Consider the following 13,717-nt stretch of genomic DNA (forward strand, 5'->3'; position numbering starts at 1 on the left):
CACAGCCGCCGCCGCCGCTGCCACTGCGCCCCACGCAGCCGCCGCCGCCGCTGCCGCCTCTGCCGCCCGGGCCGCCACAACCGGGCGACGAGCTGGGCGCCATCATGGACAAGGTGGCACTGGAGCTGCAGGCCGTCGTGCAGGCGCTGCACCCGGCGGCGACGGGCAGCGCGTACGCGCAGACGCTGGGCCGGCTGGCTGAGGACGTGACGCTGGCCAGGACGTCGCGGGATGTCAACGCGCACGTGCACCTCATCAAGCTGGTACGTGGGCTGGGGGTCAGTCACAAGGGACGGTCGACAGCCGGGCTGGGTGGACGGCACCTGTGGCATGTCCAGCTGGAGACATTGTGGCCTGGAGCTGCATTCGCGTGTGGATCCTGTGAATTCTGCTGAGCTGCGAGAGAAGGTACGCGGCCCGTTCCAGGACTGAGAGTGATACACGCTCACTGACACGTCATGTTTGTGTTCGGGTGAATGGCAGAAGAGCCACCGTAAACCACGGGCGGCAATGCTGTCTGCAGTGCTATCGCTGGTCCGTGTGTCAGCGCGTATGGCATGCATGGGCGCGTTGCGTGACTGGTGCCGTTCTGTGTCGGTCAGGCCGTGGAGGGCCTGCTGGAGCACACGCCTCAGCTGCCGGCGGACTCGGAGATGGGCCTACGGTACCGTGACAGTCACCTGCTCGTGCTGCGGGCGCTGCAGAACCCGCGCGTCTACGGCATTCAGTGGGTCCAGAAACACGTCACCAGGTGAGTCCGCCGCGGCCGTGATCCGACCAGAGCCACGCTCAGGTCACAGCTGGGCGGCAGGATACACACACACGCACACACTGCCGCTGCAGGGGACACACTGGGAACTGGACTGCGGTGTGTGGCGGCGGTAAGCTTTACAGGAATGCAGTGGACGGACTTGAGTTGCGCCGAGTAAACTGAAGCGGCCGTCGAGCGGACCAATGCTGCCCTGAACAGACCGGGGGTCCTCCAGGGAGCTGGGTGTTAGATCTCCTCAGTGTGTTCTGCACCCCTGTCCCGAACGAATTGGAGCTGCCGTCGAGTGGACCAAGGCTGCCCGGGACAGACCGGGGGTCCTCCAGGGAGCTGGGTGTTAGATCGCCTCGGTGTGTTTCGCCCGGCGTCTGATCCGCGCCGGCCGGCGGCAGTTTCGTCTCCGAGTGCCGCGTGGACGTGCGTCTGAACGGCGACGCGCTCGAGGTGCTGGTCCGCTCCGGTCTGGTGTCGCTGCCGCAGCTGGACGCCCAGCTGGCGCACGCCATGGAGACGGGCAACTACAACGCCGTCTTCCTAGTGATGCAGCTGCTGCAGGTGGGTGTCTCGGAACGCCTCCGGTTTGCCGGCTGCCGACCGGCTGGCGCGCGGCGACCCGCTGCTCCGCAGGGGGAGGGGGGGGGGGATAAGGGGCGGGCAGATTGGCCGCCGCAAAGCCAAATCATGCATTTGAAGCGACATGCCTTTCTGTCCCCATCCAGTAGGGCGGAGCTGATGTCGATTACTCACGGATAACTGCACAAGTGGTGGTGTGAGGTGCTTGTTCTGTCTGCTTTCGATAAGAATGTAGCCGTAGCAATGCCTGAGGCTGGTCGAAGTTGAGCGGGCAAATGACGAAAGCGTTGGTTTGGTCCTGAAGTTTCAGCGATCTCACACGTACTTCGTGTAGCTGTATGCAGGCCGTTTGCTAGTGGCAATTAATACAAAGAGCCAACACTGGGCTGTGCTAGACATCTGTGGCGTCGCTCTTACGACTGCTGCTCTCTGCAGGCGTTCTTCATCGACGATCGGGTGTCGATTGTCACCGAGAATGACCTAGTCAACACCATCGAGGCCCTGAGCAAGATCGCGCAACAGCCCGGGTGGGTGGAAGCCGTGGGACTCGAGCTCAACCTGATGTCACACACGCCAGTATTCCCACTCACACCACAGCCAGAGATTGTCTGGTCGGCTTCCTTTGGCATGGCGGCGAACTTAACTGCAAATCCTAATATATATATATATATATATATATATATATATATATATATATATATAAATTAGCAGTACCCTTAATTTTGCGGTTGATTTGCGGATCGTCCGGCAATTGCGGTTAACTTTGACGTGCGTGGAACCGTCGGCTGTGTTGCCGTAACAGTTTTTAAGCAGGCGACTCTCGCCTATGAATGTAACGGTGGCAGTGTGTTGTAGGCCGTTGGCAGCAGTCTGTTATGGTAGGCTGTTGGCGGCAGTCTGGTGTCGTAGGCTGTCGCCTTTCGCCATTACTCTTTTTCTCACCGTCGGGCGGTCGCGGGGTTCCTGCGCATGACACTGTGACCCTGCCCTCGGCCGCTCGAGATGGTCGCTGATCCCCCCCCCCCCCCCACCCCCGTCAGTCCTCTCCCCTCCGCTCCGAGCCGTCCGCTGACCACTCTCCCAGCTCTCTCTCTCCGCCGCCCCAGCCGTCTGCTGATCTCCTATTTTTCTCCTCCGCCCCGAGCCATCCGCTGACCACTCTCCCAGCTCTCTCTCTCCGCCGCCCCAGCCGTCTGCTGATCTCCTATTTTTCTCCTCCGCCCCGAGCCATCCGCTGACCACTCTCCCAGCTCTCTCTCTCCGCCGCCCCAGCCGTCTGCTGATCTCCTATTTTTCTCCTCCGCCCCGAGTCGTCCGCTGACCACTCTCCCAGCTCTCTCTCCCCGCCGCCCCAGCCGTCTGCTGATCTCCCATTTTTCTCCTCCGCCCCGAGCCATCCGCTGACCACTCTCCCAGCTCTCTCTCTCCGCCGCCCCAGCCGTCTGCTGATCTCCCATTTTTCTCCGCCGCCCCGAGCCATCCGCTGACTACTCTCCCAGCTCTCTCTCTCCGCCGCCCCAGCCGTCCGCTGATGGCGCCCCCTGCCGTCGCCAGCTGTCCGGAGAACATCCCGCACCTGCTGGAAATGGTCCGAGGCGGAGGCGGCACCGGCGGCGTGGGGCACGAGGTGCCGTTCACGCCCGACCGCAGTCCGGGCGGCCCCACCGCCCACATCCACAAGGGCATCTCGCAGGCGCGCGAGTTCGACGACCCGCCCGGCATGCAGGAGAAGACCGAGTACCTGCTGAGGGAGTGGGTGCAGCTGTACCACGCGCCTACCTCTGGCCGAGATTCCACCAAGGCCTTCACCAACATTGTGCATCAGGTGGGTGTCACTCCACTTGACCACGTCCTGTCCTGCACCAGCCTTGTGCACACGTTGGGTATCGCGAGACTCGACGATCTTCTTCACCAATGTTGTGCGCCAGATGGGCAGCACGCGGCTCCGCCAAGATACGGACATGATAAGTACTGAATCCAATGATGTACTGGTAAATGCTTTCTATTTAGTTCAAGTTGTCACTAACATTCCCGGCGGATGATTACATCGACACGTCCTGACGCCGGAACAACGTGACATCGCACGCCGTGTTGTTCCCTTTTCGGGAACGGGTGACGGTTAGTCCGGTGGTGTTAGCGTCCGGTGGTGTTAGCAGAGTCAGACGTTGCCTTGGCTTTCAACCGAAGTAGATGCGGTTTTTTTGCAACCAGAGACGTGGAAGTGTGCTTGGAGTATGCATATAATCGATGGGAAGCGTACTACATTACACATTGCACATTGCACATTGCACATTGCGCACATCACGTTGCATCTGGCCTCGGATGCTTTGTGTCGCTGAACAGATAAGTCTGTATACGTTTCTCCGAGCCATCCGCCAGGGGTTGTAGGCGAACCGAGCCAGCAGACGATGATGTGGCTCCACTCACCAACCCCACACTCACCCCACCGCCCCGCTCTCACCCCGTCGCCCCGCTCTCGCCTCTCCGTCGACCCCCGTCTGACGGCGCCGCCGCTGTCCGTGTTTCAGATGAACGTGCAGGGCATCCTGAAGACGGACGACCTGATCACGCGCTTCTTCCGGCTGTCGACGCAGATGTGCGTGGACCTGTGCTACCGGGCGCTCACCGACCCGGCCGCCATGACGCCGGCTATGGTGCGCGCCAAGTGTTTCCGCACGCTGGACGCCTTCGTGCGCCTGATCGCGCTGCTGGTCAAGCACAGCGGCGAGTCGCCGCACGCCGTCTCCAAGATCAACCTGCTTAACAAGGTGAGGGAGAGGCGGTAGAGGGATGCTGCTGTAGAGGTGGGCGGTGTCGGAGAGAGGGCGGAGAGGGCGGGCGGTGGCCGGTGTCGGGCCGCTGCCTGCGGCGGGCCGGGGTTGTAGACCAGATGTATTGGGCCGGTGAACCCTTCTATGACGGATGTGAGTCGGCTGTGTCGTAAAGCAAGACGCACTGCTACTAATGGGAGGTCTTCATTCTACCCATGCAATTTGTAAAGGTAATACGAAACGGCGTATTTGTCCTCTGTGTACCTGAACGGTAATGACACTTCTGCTATAGTTGAAATCGGCCGATCGGGAATGATGTGACGGTTACCATAAGCGGGCCATAACCACGGTACTCTGGGATCGGGGATAATGTGGCGGTTGCCATTAGCGGACCATAATCAGGTTACTCCGGGATCTGGGATGATGTGACGGTTGCCATTAGCGGACCATAACCCGAGTGAGCCCCATTGGACTGCTGGCCTGTTCAGCCCTCAACTCCAGTGTTACTCCTTATGGCACACATGCACTGGATAGGTGGGCGAGACTTCTCGCTCGGCTGTGTTGACAATGTTTGGGCCGGGCGGCACAGTATGACGCCTTTGTTCACATTGTTTGCACTGCGTGCGCCGTTTTGCGCTGATTCACTGCGTGTGAGCTGATCGTCAAATACGCACCAATGTTGCCCCCCGTTGAGGCGGCCGTTCGACCGCTGGCGCCTCAGCTCACAGCGACTGTGCGGGCGTCGGCGTGCGAGCACGTTGCGTCGGCGAAGCGCCGCGGCGGCGGCAGTCGTACACCCCGCGCCCGTGCCTCGGTGTGTCCCGGTGCGCCGCCGGCGGGGCGCCGCCGTACCGGCCGGCGCGGGCCCGTGTCCACCTGCCTGGGGGCGGCCTGTGATGCGCCGCCGCAGCCGCTGGCCTGAGCCGCTGCGTCCGCTCGTTTCACCCGGGCGCTGCCGCCGTCGCCAGGTGCTCGGCATCGTGACGGGGGTGCTGCTGCAGGACCACGAGGTGCGCAAGACCGAGTTCCAGCAGCTGCCCTACCACCGCATCTTCATCATGCTGCTGCTGGAGCTCAACGCGCCGGAGACGGTCCTGGAAGCCATTAACTTCCAGGTGCATGCCGGTGTATGTAGCGAGCCCGCGTGCGCGGAACACCGGCGCTAACGGCGACGGTCGTCCTGCGGGCCGACCGATGCATCATGCACAGTCAGACCTGCAGCTCAGCCGTGTGATGCATTGGCGTCACACCCGCGGGGAGAACGCCATCTGCAGCGCGTCATACACAGGCCCTGTAACGTGCTCTTCAAGCATTATAGCCCAGAGCGTGCGGGCTTAGTAAAATCTATAAGGAATCTAGCGTCAGTAGCAGCGCCACAAAATCTGAGTAACGGCATGCTTTTGAATTTTGCCAAGTATAAAAGCTTGAAGTCATCGGTTTTCAGAGGCTCGCCCGCTGGCTTTGTTTGCGGCTGTTACAGCCGCATGATGACGGCTTTTGATAGACCCTTTGTCAATATTTTTGACGGGTCTCCCAATTTGCGGTGACGTCATCCTGACCATTGTGTTGCCCTAACGACGTCCCCTCGGGCTTTTTGCTCCAGTAGCTGATGCGGGCTTGTTTCAGCGTTGTCACTGGGTGCACGTCCCTAATCTGCGAACCAGTAAGCGCGCTGACGCGCCCGTCCTATACTTTGCTGCTCGTACCAGAGCGTTCGCTTTCCTTCGGTTCATGTTGGCCTGTGGCGGCGGGCAGCGGCAGGCCGCTTGACTCGACGCGCTGCCGCAGGTGCTGACGGCATTCTGCAACGTGCTGCACATCCTGCGGCCGGAGAAGGCGCCCGGGTTCGCGTACGCCTGGCTCGACATCGTCTCGCACCGGGTGTTCATCGGCCGCATGCTGGCCGTCACGCCACAGCACAAGGTGGGTCTGGAGGATGCCCCGGTCGGGTGGAGCAGGGGTGACGCGCTGCCGTCAACGCGCAGCTGCGCATGCTGGTGATCGTGTCCAACAACTGCTGACTGTCGACCTCGCTCATCGTGTTGGCGTTTACGGAGAAAGTGCAATGAAGCCACCGCCAATGGGGTGCCGGTAGTGCGGTGGTTAATGCATCTGCGTTAACCAATGCGCGTTTGGGAAACCAGAGGTACGGGGTTCGATTCCCCGCGGTGCCCGCCCTTCCTGCCGGGGTTAGAGGCAGGCGACGCCATACAGCCTCAGCAGCTGAAGGCGTCGTAAAGCCCCAATGACATGACATGGCACAAGCCACCGCCAAGCATTGGCTTTGCTCATGCTGACGGCTTTGACGCGTTGCTCTTATTTTCATGGCCTGTGCTAGAGTGACGGTACACGGACTGAGTCATTCAACGGCGTTTTCTGCGTCGCGTTCTGGCGTCTGCCGGGCGCTGTTTTGCGTGCTGACTCGTGCGATCTCTACAGGGCTGGGGGCCGTACGCGCAGCTGCTGATCGACCTCTTCAACTTCCTCTCGCCGTTCCTGCGCAACGCTGAGCTGGCCAAGCCCATCACCATCCTGTACAAGGGCTGCCTGCGCGTGCTGCTGGTGCTGCTGCACGACTTCCCCGAGTTCCTCTGCGACTACCATTACAACTTCTGCGACGTCATCCCGCCGAACTGTATCCAGGTGGGCGGCCTTCGGCGGCCAGTCCCGGCTGGCGGCATGCGGCGGGCCGTATCCGCTCGGCCTTCCGATGCGTTTGTGGAGAATCGAAGGAGATAACAGACGTGCGTTTGGCGACCTCCCGTGGCTGTAGTGTTGTTCACTGTTGGCTCGGAAGCTGTCTCGCAGTAGTTTATGTATTTACGTGAGCCAGCTCAACCCGGTCCGGCTGAGTTCGATACACAACTCGGCAAATGCAGCGAACTAGCTCAGGTCTCCAAGTGATGTCCACCGGCCCGCTGTGACGCGGCCGATACTCCCCTGCAGATGCGCAACCTGGTGCTGTCGGCGTTCCCGCGGAACATGCCGCCGCCGGATCCGTTCACCAGCAAGCTGCAGGTGGACATGATCCCCGAGATCCGCGAGGCGCCCATGATCCAGACCAACTTCGCCTCGCTCATCCAGCCGCCCAGCTTCAAAAACGTGAGCGCGTGACACTCGGGCGTCGTCCTGCCGGGCGTGCACCGCGAACCGGCGGATGCGGGGCCGACGTTCGTCTGTGACGGCCGTCGTGGGGGCCGAGTACGCGCGCGGGACTGGTCTGACGCACTCCGCTGTCTTGTAGCGGAGCATCCGGTGGAAAGTGGCAGGCGTGTCGTTTTGCCGTGGCGGATTACGGAGGCGGCTCTTTCCAGCTGCCGGCACAGCCGCCGGCACGTGTCTGCCGCAGGTGCCGTCTCTGCTCGAATGGCGACCGTCGGCGTCACCAGACTCCGCTGCGGCGGCGTGGTCTGCGTGTGTCGAGCAGCAGCCACCTGTCCGCTGCCACCTGCCGACCGCCCCCGCGCCGCAGCCGCCGCCGCGCCGTCTGACGCCCGGCCGTACCCTCGCGCAGGAGCTGGACACGTACCTGAAGACGCGTACGCCGGTGACGTTCGTCACGGACCTGCGCTCCACGCTGCAGACGGCCGCCGAGCCCGGCTGCCGCTACAACATCCAGCTGATCAACGCGCTGGTGCTGTACGTGGGAACGCAGGCGATCACCGCCATCCAGAGCAAGGGGCTGCAGCCGAGCAAGCAGACCATCACGCACAGTTCGCACATGGACATCTTCCAGAGCCTGGCTGTTGATCTGGACACGGAGGGTGAGTGGCGCAGAACTCAGTGGCCTCATGATGTGTTGGGGTGTAGGGGTAACAGCGGTGACTGACGGTGCGTCTGAATTACTCTATGAGCTTGTACTAGTCTTGCACGGCGTGGGTTTGTGCTTCGTACCTTTCACCCATGTGGCGATTTGGGTCGATTGTATAATCTCCTGGGTGAGAGATTAGTGCCTTAGCTGTATGACGGATGCGACCACGAACAATCCGGTTGTTTTGGATACGTGTGGCATGAACTGATAAGTACAGACATGCTCGCAAATGGTTTGAATATACCGGGTAAATGTCTGAAATGTAGATGAAATGCGTAAGGTGAAGTGGATGAGGTGCCCCAAGCCGCGCTCGCCCTTTCTGTGCGGCCCCGCATGACGCGACCGCCGGTCGGGCAGGCCGGTACCTGTTCCTGAACGCCATCGCCAACCAGCTGCGCTACCCGAACAGCCACACCAACTACTTCCTCAACCTGCTGCTCTACCTGTTCGCTGAGGCCAACACGGCTGCCATCCAGGAGCAGATCACCAGGTACGTCTGGGTGAACTACAAACTCAAGACTAACACGGGTGCCACCCAGGATATATCACCAGGCGAGTTATGCGGCATGTGGCACATACAAAGTACACCAGCGAGTGGCGTGAGGGTGGCACTTGTCCGTGCCGGTGCGCGGGGCAGATCACAAGGCGAGGGCACGGTGCCGGCCGATCGGTCTGACGCCGACGGCCGAGGCAGTGGTGGCATCCAGTCGCTGTTAGACGTCTGTTAGCCTCGGCAGGCGGATTGCTGGTCATGATGGCATAAAAGTCTCTGGGTATGCCCGAGCTGTATGAGTCGATGGTCAAAGCCTGTTGAATTATGCTCGGTAATTGTGGACCGTTTAGCGGCGTAAGCGGTGCATTGTGTGACAGAATAGACCCATGACAGTGAGGGCCTGGTACAAGTACCATTGCCAAGTGTCATGGTATCAGTGATGACTTAGTGAAGCCTGCCAAAAATTGGTTCATTTTAAACTGCCCTATGCCGACCTCTGGAAATAATATGCCTGAAACGAATAAGCTTATGGAGCCTTTTGATAACGGCGTGACGAACGCGTTCGTCACCTTTCTTTGCGCTTGAAAGTGCGAAGACTTGCGCCCGAGAGGTAAGGTTGTAGGGACCCATTTGCGCGCAGGTCAAGTGCTGTGTAATTGGTCATAATTCCTCAAATGTGGAGAGGCATGCTTGCGCAATAGAGTCGTAGCACTTACCTGATCCCCCGCAGTTTGAGGTTCTATTATTGATGCCGGCGTTTCAGCATAACAGAACTGCTCGCGTGTCTTGGGTACACCAGCCTGACCGTTGTTGATGAGAAAATGAAGAGGAAGTCAAATTGGCTCCTATTCTTTTCCTCGGCCAGGTCTCGTGCCACGTGTTGGCCTGTTGTTGGCTGTCGCTGCATTGCTCGCCTTAGTTTCAGGCACATTTCAGTGAATTCCGACTGGCCGCTGTCCTGCTTGCCTAGACCTCGACGGGCCAGTCGGACGTCGTTGGCCTGGCTGCCTGTTCGTGTTGACGTGACGGGCCGCTGGCTGGCGCTCTGTGTCCTGTTCGGCCGCCTTTTGAGGTCACCCCACCGCCAAGTTTGACTGGCCTCGGGGCGCCCGTCCCCGCTGTAGCTGACCGCCGGCTGACACACCCCGTCCCTCTACCGATCTGTGACCGTCGTCCTGCGTGCCAAGTCCTGCCGGTCGCTGGCCGCCGTCATATTCGCACCGGCCTCTCTCAGGCGGTGCGCGTGGTGGTCGGCCGCTCGGACAGCATGAGGCGGCACCTCCCCCACGTACCGCCGCGTATGGCCAACCTCTGACCCAGCCCGGCCCGGTAGGGTGCTGCTGGAGCGGCTGATCGTCAACCGGCCGCACCCGTGGGGCCTGCTCATCACTTTCATCGAGCTCATCAAGAACCCGACATTCAACTTCTGGAACCACGAGTTCGTGCACTGCGCGCCCGAGATCGAGAAACTGTTCGACAGCGTGGCGCGCTCGTGCGCCGCCCAGGGCCAGAAGGTGACGGCGCTGCGCGGTGGCGGCCAGCAGACGGTGGGCGGCGCCGAGTAACACCCGGAGGTGTGACCCGATCTGACCCGGCCCGGACTGACTCCTGCCTAGTGAGGACCTGGCCCGCTTGCCCGGGACGTGGGCGCTCGGCCGCGCCGTGGCGAGTGATGAGTGGGCCGGCGGCGGCCGCCGCACCGGTGTGAGCGCGAGGGCCGGCTGGACGACGGACGGCAGCCGCGTCGCCCGGCCGGCAGGGACGCTGCGCGTGGTGCCGCCGCTGGCAGGCCGCTACATCGTGCTGTGACGCGCAGAGCAGCTGCAGCGAAGAGAGGCTGGCTTTTGTTTGTGTGGGTGAGGGTTGTATGTCGAATAGATTTCAGTTTTACGTGCTTTTGAGACGTCTACCAGAAGGATGCCATCGGACCTCATCGATTGTCGTTTTCTTTTGTTTGGAACGTTACCAATCGTACTTCTGGTTTTGTGCCCTTGGCAAATAAATGCAGCAAGTTGAGTCCGCAGCGTGTGGTCCCTGGGATTTCAACGTATCGCCTAAAGCGTAAACCCGCCCGCACAGCTCCGTGCGTTTCTTTTGTGATTTTTATTGAAGTTCTCTTAACATCACAACCAGCCACTCGCACACCTGAAGACATAGAAAACTTGTGACACCGACACTGTGACAAACGGTACGGGCTCCATGCGATCTGTGGGGCGGCTCGGTGCTCGCGGCCGCGGCTCGCTGCCCTGGAAGAGGCCGCGGCACTGCCGGGAGCGATGCGCCGTCCTGGGCGAGGTGGCGGGTGGGGCGGGGGTGGGGCGGGAGGCATCACTGAGTATTGCCGGGAGGGGCGGGGTCAGTGGCCGGCCGGGGGCCAGGTCGGCCGCGGGTTTCCGGGGCGCGAGTCAGCTGGGCTGCCGGACCGCAGCGTTGCATACCGGGGTGACGGACGCGGCGGGAGCGGTAGGGTCCTGCCGCGCGGCGCCGGGGGCCGGAAGGCGGCCGAGGCCGCGGCCCGCCCTCAGGCCCCCGCCAGCAGCGCCCGTCTGGTCTGGCGGGCGGCATCAGTTGCCCCACAGACTCTTGTCATTGTTCGTCCAAGTTCTGAGGACAGATCGGGGATCTCCAGATTCGCTCACGCGTCGCTAGCCCAAAACTCATTAACAAGCATTGCTGAAGAGAAGACGGACTCACTCTTCTGATTAAATAACAGTGTGCTTGACGTTCCACGATTAACACCATGACTAGCAAGGCAAACGAGCACGCGCTCCACAGCCCTTCTTCGTCGTGGCACTCCGGCCGGCTTACCCGGCCTGAGAGAGATCGAACGTCTTCCCCTGGTTCTGCTCGCTACCGTACTGCTTGACTTGCGGCAGCTCGAGGCCCTGGCCGTGGCAGAGCGCCAGCGTGACGATGTGGCTGCGTCCCTTCAGCGCGAAGATGACGGCCCGGCCGTCGCCGGACAGGTCGCAGGCGGTGATGGTCTGGTCGGGCGTGAACACGCCCAGCGAGTTGCCCGTCATCAACTCCCAGACCCGCACAGACCTGGCGACCGCCAGAGGCGGCGGGTCAGCGCCGTTGGCTGGGGTGGGTGCTGCCGCTCTGGGCGGTCGCACAGATCGACCAATCTGTATATTTATGATATATATGTATATATATATATATATATATATATATATATATATATTCTTATATATATTTTATTATTATATATTTATATTCATATTACAGATCTCCATTCTCCTGGTTTTTCCGAGGAGTAAGATTATTACTACTGCCTTATCTAAATGCTCCGTTCTCTTTAAAGCTAAGGTTCAGCTTAAAAATGAGAGCGGGTCTGAAGCGATTAAATGATCTACTCGAATGTACAGACTTTGACTTGTCTCATTGACCCTCAACGAATCAAAAAGCAGAGTGCGATGGCGGGCTTCGAGTCTCACCTGTCCCGTCCCTCCGAGTCGAAGGTGAGGAACTTGTGGCCGCGGTTGTCGAAGCGGATGGCGTCCGGTGGTGCCGTGTGGCCCTTCAGATTCCACCGCGTGTTGCCTGGCCGGAACGGTGACGCAACGTCATACAACACACGGGCGCCGACACTGATGGTCCCATGCAGCCGCCTTTCCCCTGCTAATACGGCGACAAAGGGATGGGGTGCTTTCGCCGCAATCTACTACCTGTGAGACTAGGCTGACCTATGGTCGTCTTCAACTTAAAAAATGTTTGTCACTCACTGCTTTTTTCGTTTACACCTTGCGGAGGAGACGTGGATTCGAATATCATGCGTCATTTGACCGGGGCAAATCACGTTGTCGGGAGAGGGATAACTTTCGTGACCTGATATTAGATCTATGACCACGATCATGCAGTCCTCCAGGCCGACAATGATACAGCTGCTCTGTGACGAGATCTTTCCTGACCTGATATTAGATCTATGACCACGACCATGCAGTCCTCCAGGCCGACAACGATACAGCTGCTCTGTGACGAGATAGCCATGGAGACGACGTTGACACCAAGCTTGCACTTCTTAAACAGGGTACCGCTCTGTAGGTCGTACACGACCACGAACGTCGGCGAAGATGGCTCATCCACCTGCAGAGAGCGCGAACTAAGTGGCGGCCATGTTTGGGCGGCGCTGCCGCGGATGGGGCGCAGAATAGGCAGTGAACCTTGCCGAAAGAAGGCGTGCTATCTAAAAGATAACTGCAAGATATTTGAAAGATAAATAAACTGGCATGCATGCCAGTTTTCTGACGCACTGGTGCTGGAATGCCATCAGCAGCCTGCGCACGTGTACGTGTGCGCGAGTGCGCGTGGGTGTCATTGGGGCTTCACGGCGCGCTCCGCTACTGGGGCCACATGACGTTGTCTACCTTCCACCCTCGCAAGAAGGGCGGGCGCCGCGTGATATCGAACTCCACACCTATGGTTTCCCAGACGTGCGGCTTCATCACTAGACTATCAGTACCCGTCATCAGCAATTTAAGTTCGCTTCGTGGAAACTTCAGATGTTCCTGAAAGCCTGGGAAATTTGCTCATTTCGCCTTTTAGAGAGAGCCTTGATGATTTATGTCATGAGTATGTAACCACGTAGCCCTTGTATATCATGGATACGGATGACCACACCCGGCACCTTGTCGTGAGCGTCTAACCGGGAGGCCGCGGGGGCCGATTTGTAAGCATTCGACCTAAGCACCGCTCCGGTTGAGGAAGTGCTGCGATGATCGCACCTCGCGGCAGCCGCAGCAGACGTAGTGTCCCTCGGAGGTGATGGCCGCCAGCCGCGTGACGAACTCGTGGTGCGGAATGCGCAGGTCGTACATGAGCTTGCGGCTCTGCAGGTCCCAGACCAGCAGCGGGAACGGCTTCTGGGTCTCGTCGCCACACACGCAGATGCGGCCGTCCTCCGAGACGATCAGCGAGTTCAGGAAGCGGTCCTCGCCCACCTGACGGCGACGGAAGGACTGTCGTCAGCGGCAGGCCGCACCGCTCGCCGGCTTACGGTGACAAAGACAGCGGCTCAGGTCAGACGCGCTCATCGAAATAGGCTACAGCAGGTTGGGTAGGGGGAAGGTCAGTCAGCGGAGAGCCGTGCCTGAATGTGGTCTCAATTATGGAGTATCACGCGACCTAAGCTAACGACTTTACACCGAAGTGCGAGAGGCTTATACCGACTTCACTAGTTCGTTACGAGATGAATCGCTGCCATTCAATGCGAACATAAATCCCGGCACGGTAATTGGTGGTGGATTGCAGACGGTGCTCCGGGGGATTTTGAAACATCATGACAGGAGGTACCCGTG

The 13,717-nt window shown here is 59.9% G+C and overlaps 2 protein-coding genes across 2 annotated transcripts in view; one reads left to right on the forward strand and one right to left on the reverse strand.

Annotated features, from left to right (window-relative positions):
- LOC119090106 (CCR4-NOT transcription complex subunit 1) overlaps nucleotides 1-10,434 on the forward strand; it is a 36,372-nt gene extending 25,938 nt beyond the window's left edge. The window contains exons 28-40 of the mRNA XM_037212900.1: nucleotides 39-263; nucleotides 603-751; nucleotides 1,162-1,324; nucleotides 1,778-1,869; nucleotides 2,897-3,167; nucleotides 3,871-4,110; nucleotides 5,082-5,228; nucleotides 5,902-6,036; nucleotides 6,553-6,756; nucleotides 7,060-7,215; nucleotides 7,628-7,877; nucleotides 8,282-8,414; nucleotides 9,751-10,434. Of these exons, the coding sequence (XP_037068795.1) occupies nucleotides 39-263; nucleotides 603-751; nucleotides 1,162-1,324; nucleotides 1,778-1,869; nucleotides 2,897-3,167; nucleotides 3,871-4,110; nucleotides 5,082-5,228; nucleotides 5,902-6,036; nucleotides 6,553-6,756; nucleotides 7,060-7,215; nucleotides 7,628-7,877; nucleotides 8,282-8,414; nucleotides 9,751-9,982 (2,397 nt within the window). The 3' untranslated portion in view covers nucleotides 9,983-10,434. The remainder of the gene's footprint in view (nucleotides 1-38; nucleotides 264-602; nucleotides 752-1,161; nucleotides 1,325-1,777; nucleotides 1,870-2,896; nucleotides 3,168-3,870; nucleotides 4,111-5,081; nucleotides 5,229-5,901; nucleotides 6,037-6,552; nucleotides 6,757-7,059; nucleotides 7,216-7,627; nucleotides 7,878-8,281; nucleotides 8,415-9,750) is intronic.
- Nucleotides 10,435-10,736: 302 nt separating this feature from the next.
- LOC119090497 (NACHT and WD repeat domain-containing protein 2) overlaps nucleotides 10,737-13,717 on the reverse strand; it is a 34,749-nt gene continuing 31,768 nt past the window's right edge. Inside the window, exons 26-30 of the mRNA XM_037213315.1 lie at nucleotides 13,145-13,360; nucleotides 12,332-12,506; nucleotides 11,858-11,963; nucleotides 11,226-11,462; nucleotides 10,737-11,021 (exon numbers count right to left, since the gene is read on the reverse strand). Coding sequence (XP_037069210.1) covers nucleotides 10,982-11,021; nucleotides 11,226-11,462; nucleotides 11,858-11,963; nucleotides 12,332-12,506; nucleotides 13,145-13,360 — 774 coding nt within the window. The 3' untranslated portion in view covers nucleotides 10,737-10,981. The remainder of the gene's footprint in view (nucleotides 11,022-11,225; nucleotides 11,463-11,857; nucleotides 11,964-12,331; nucleotides 12,507-13,144; nucleotides 13,361-13,717) is intronic.

Source organism: Pollicipes pollicipes, unplaced genomic scaffold (genome assembly GCF_011947565.3).
Source record: "Pollicipes pollicipes isolate AB1234 unplaced genomic scaffold, Ppol_2.1 Scaffold_3087;HRSCAF=3621_pilon_pilon_pilon, whole genome shotgun sequence".
NCBI lineage: Eukaryota > Metazoa > Arthropoda > Thecostraca > Pollicipedomorpha > Pollicipedidae > Pollicipes > Pollicipes pollicipes.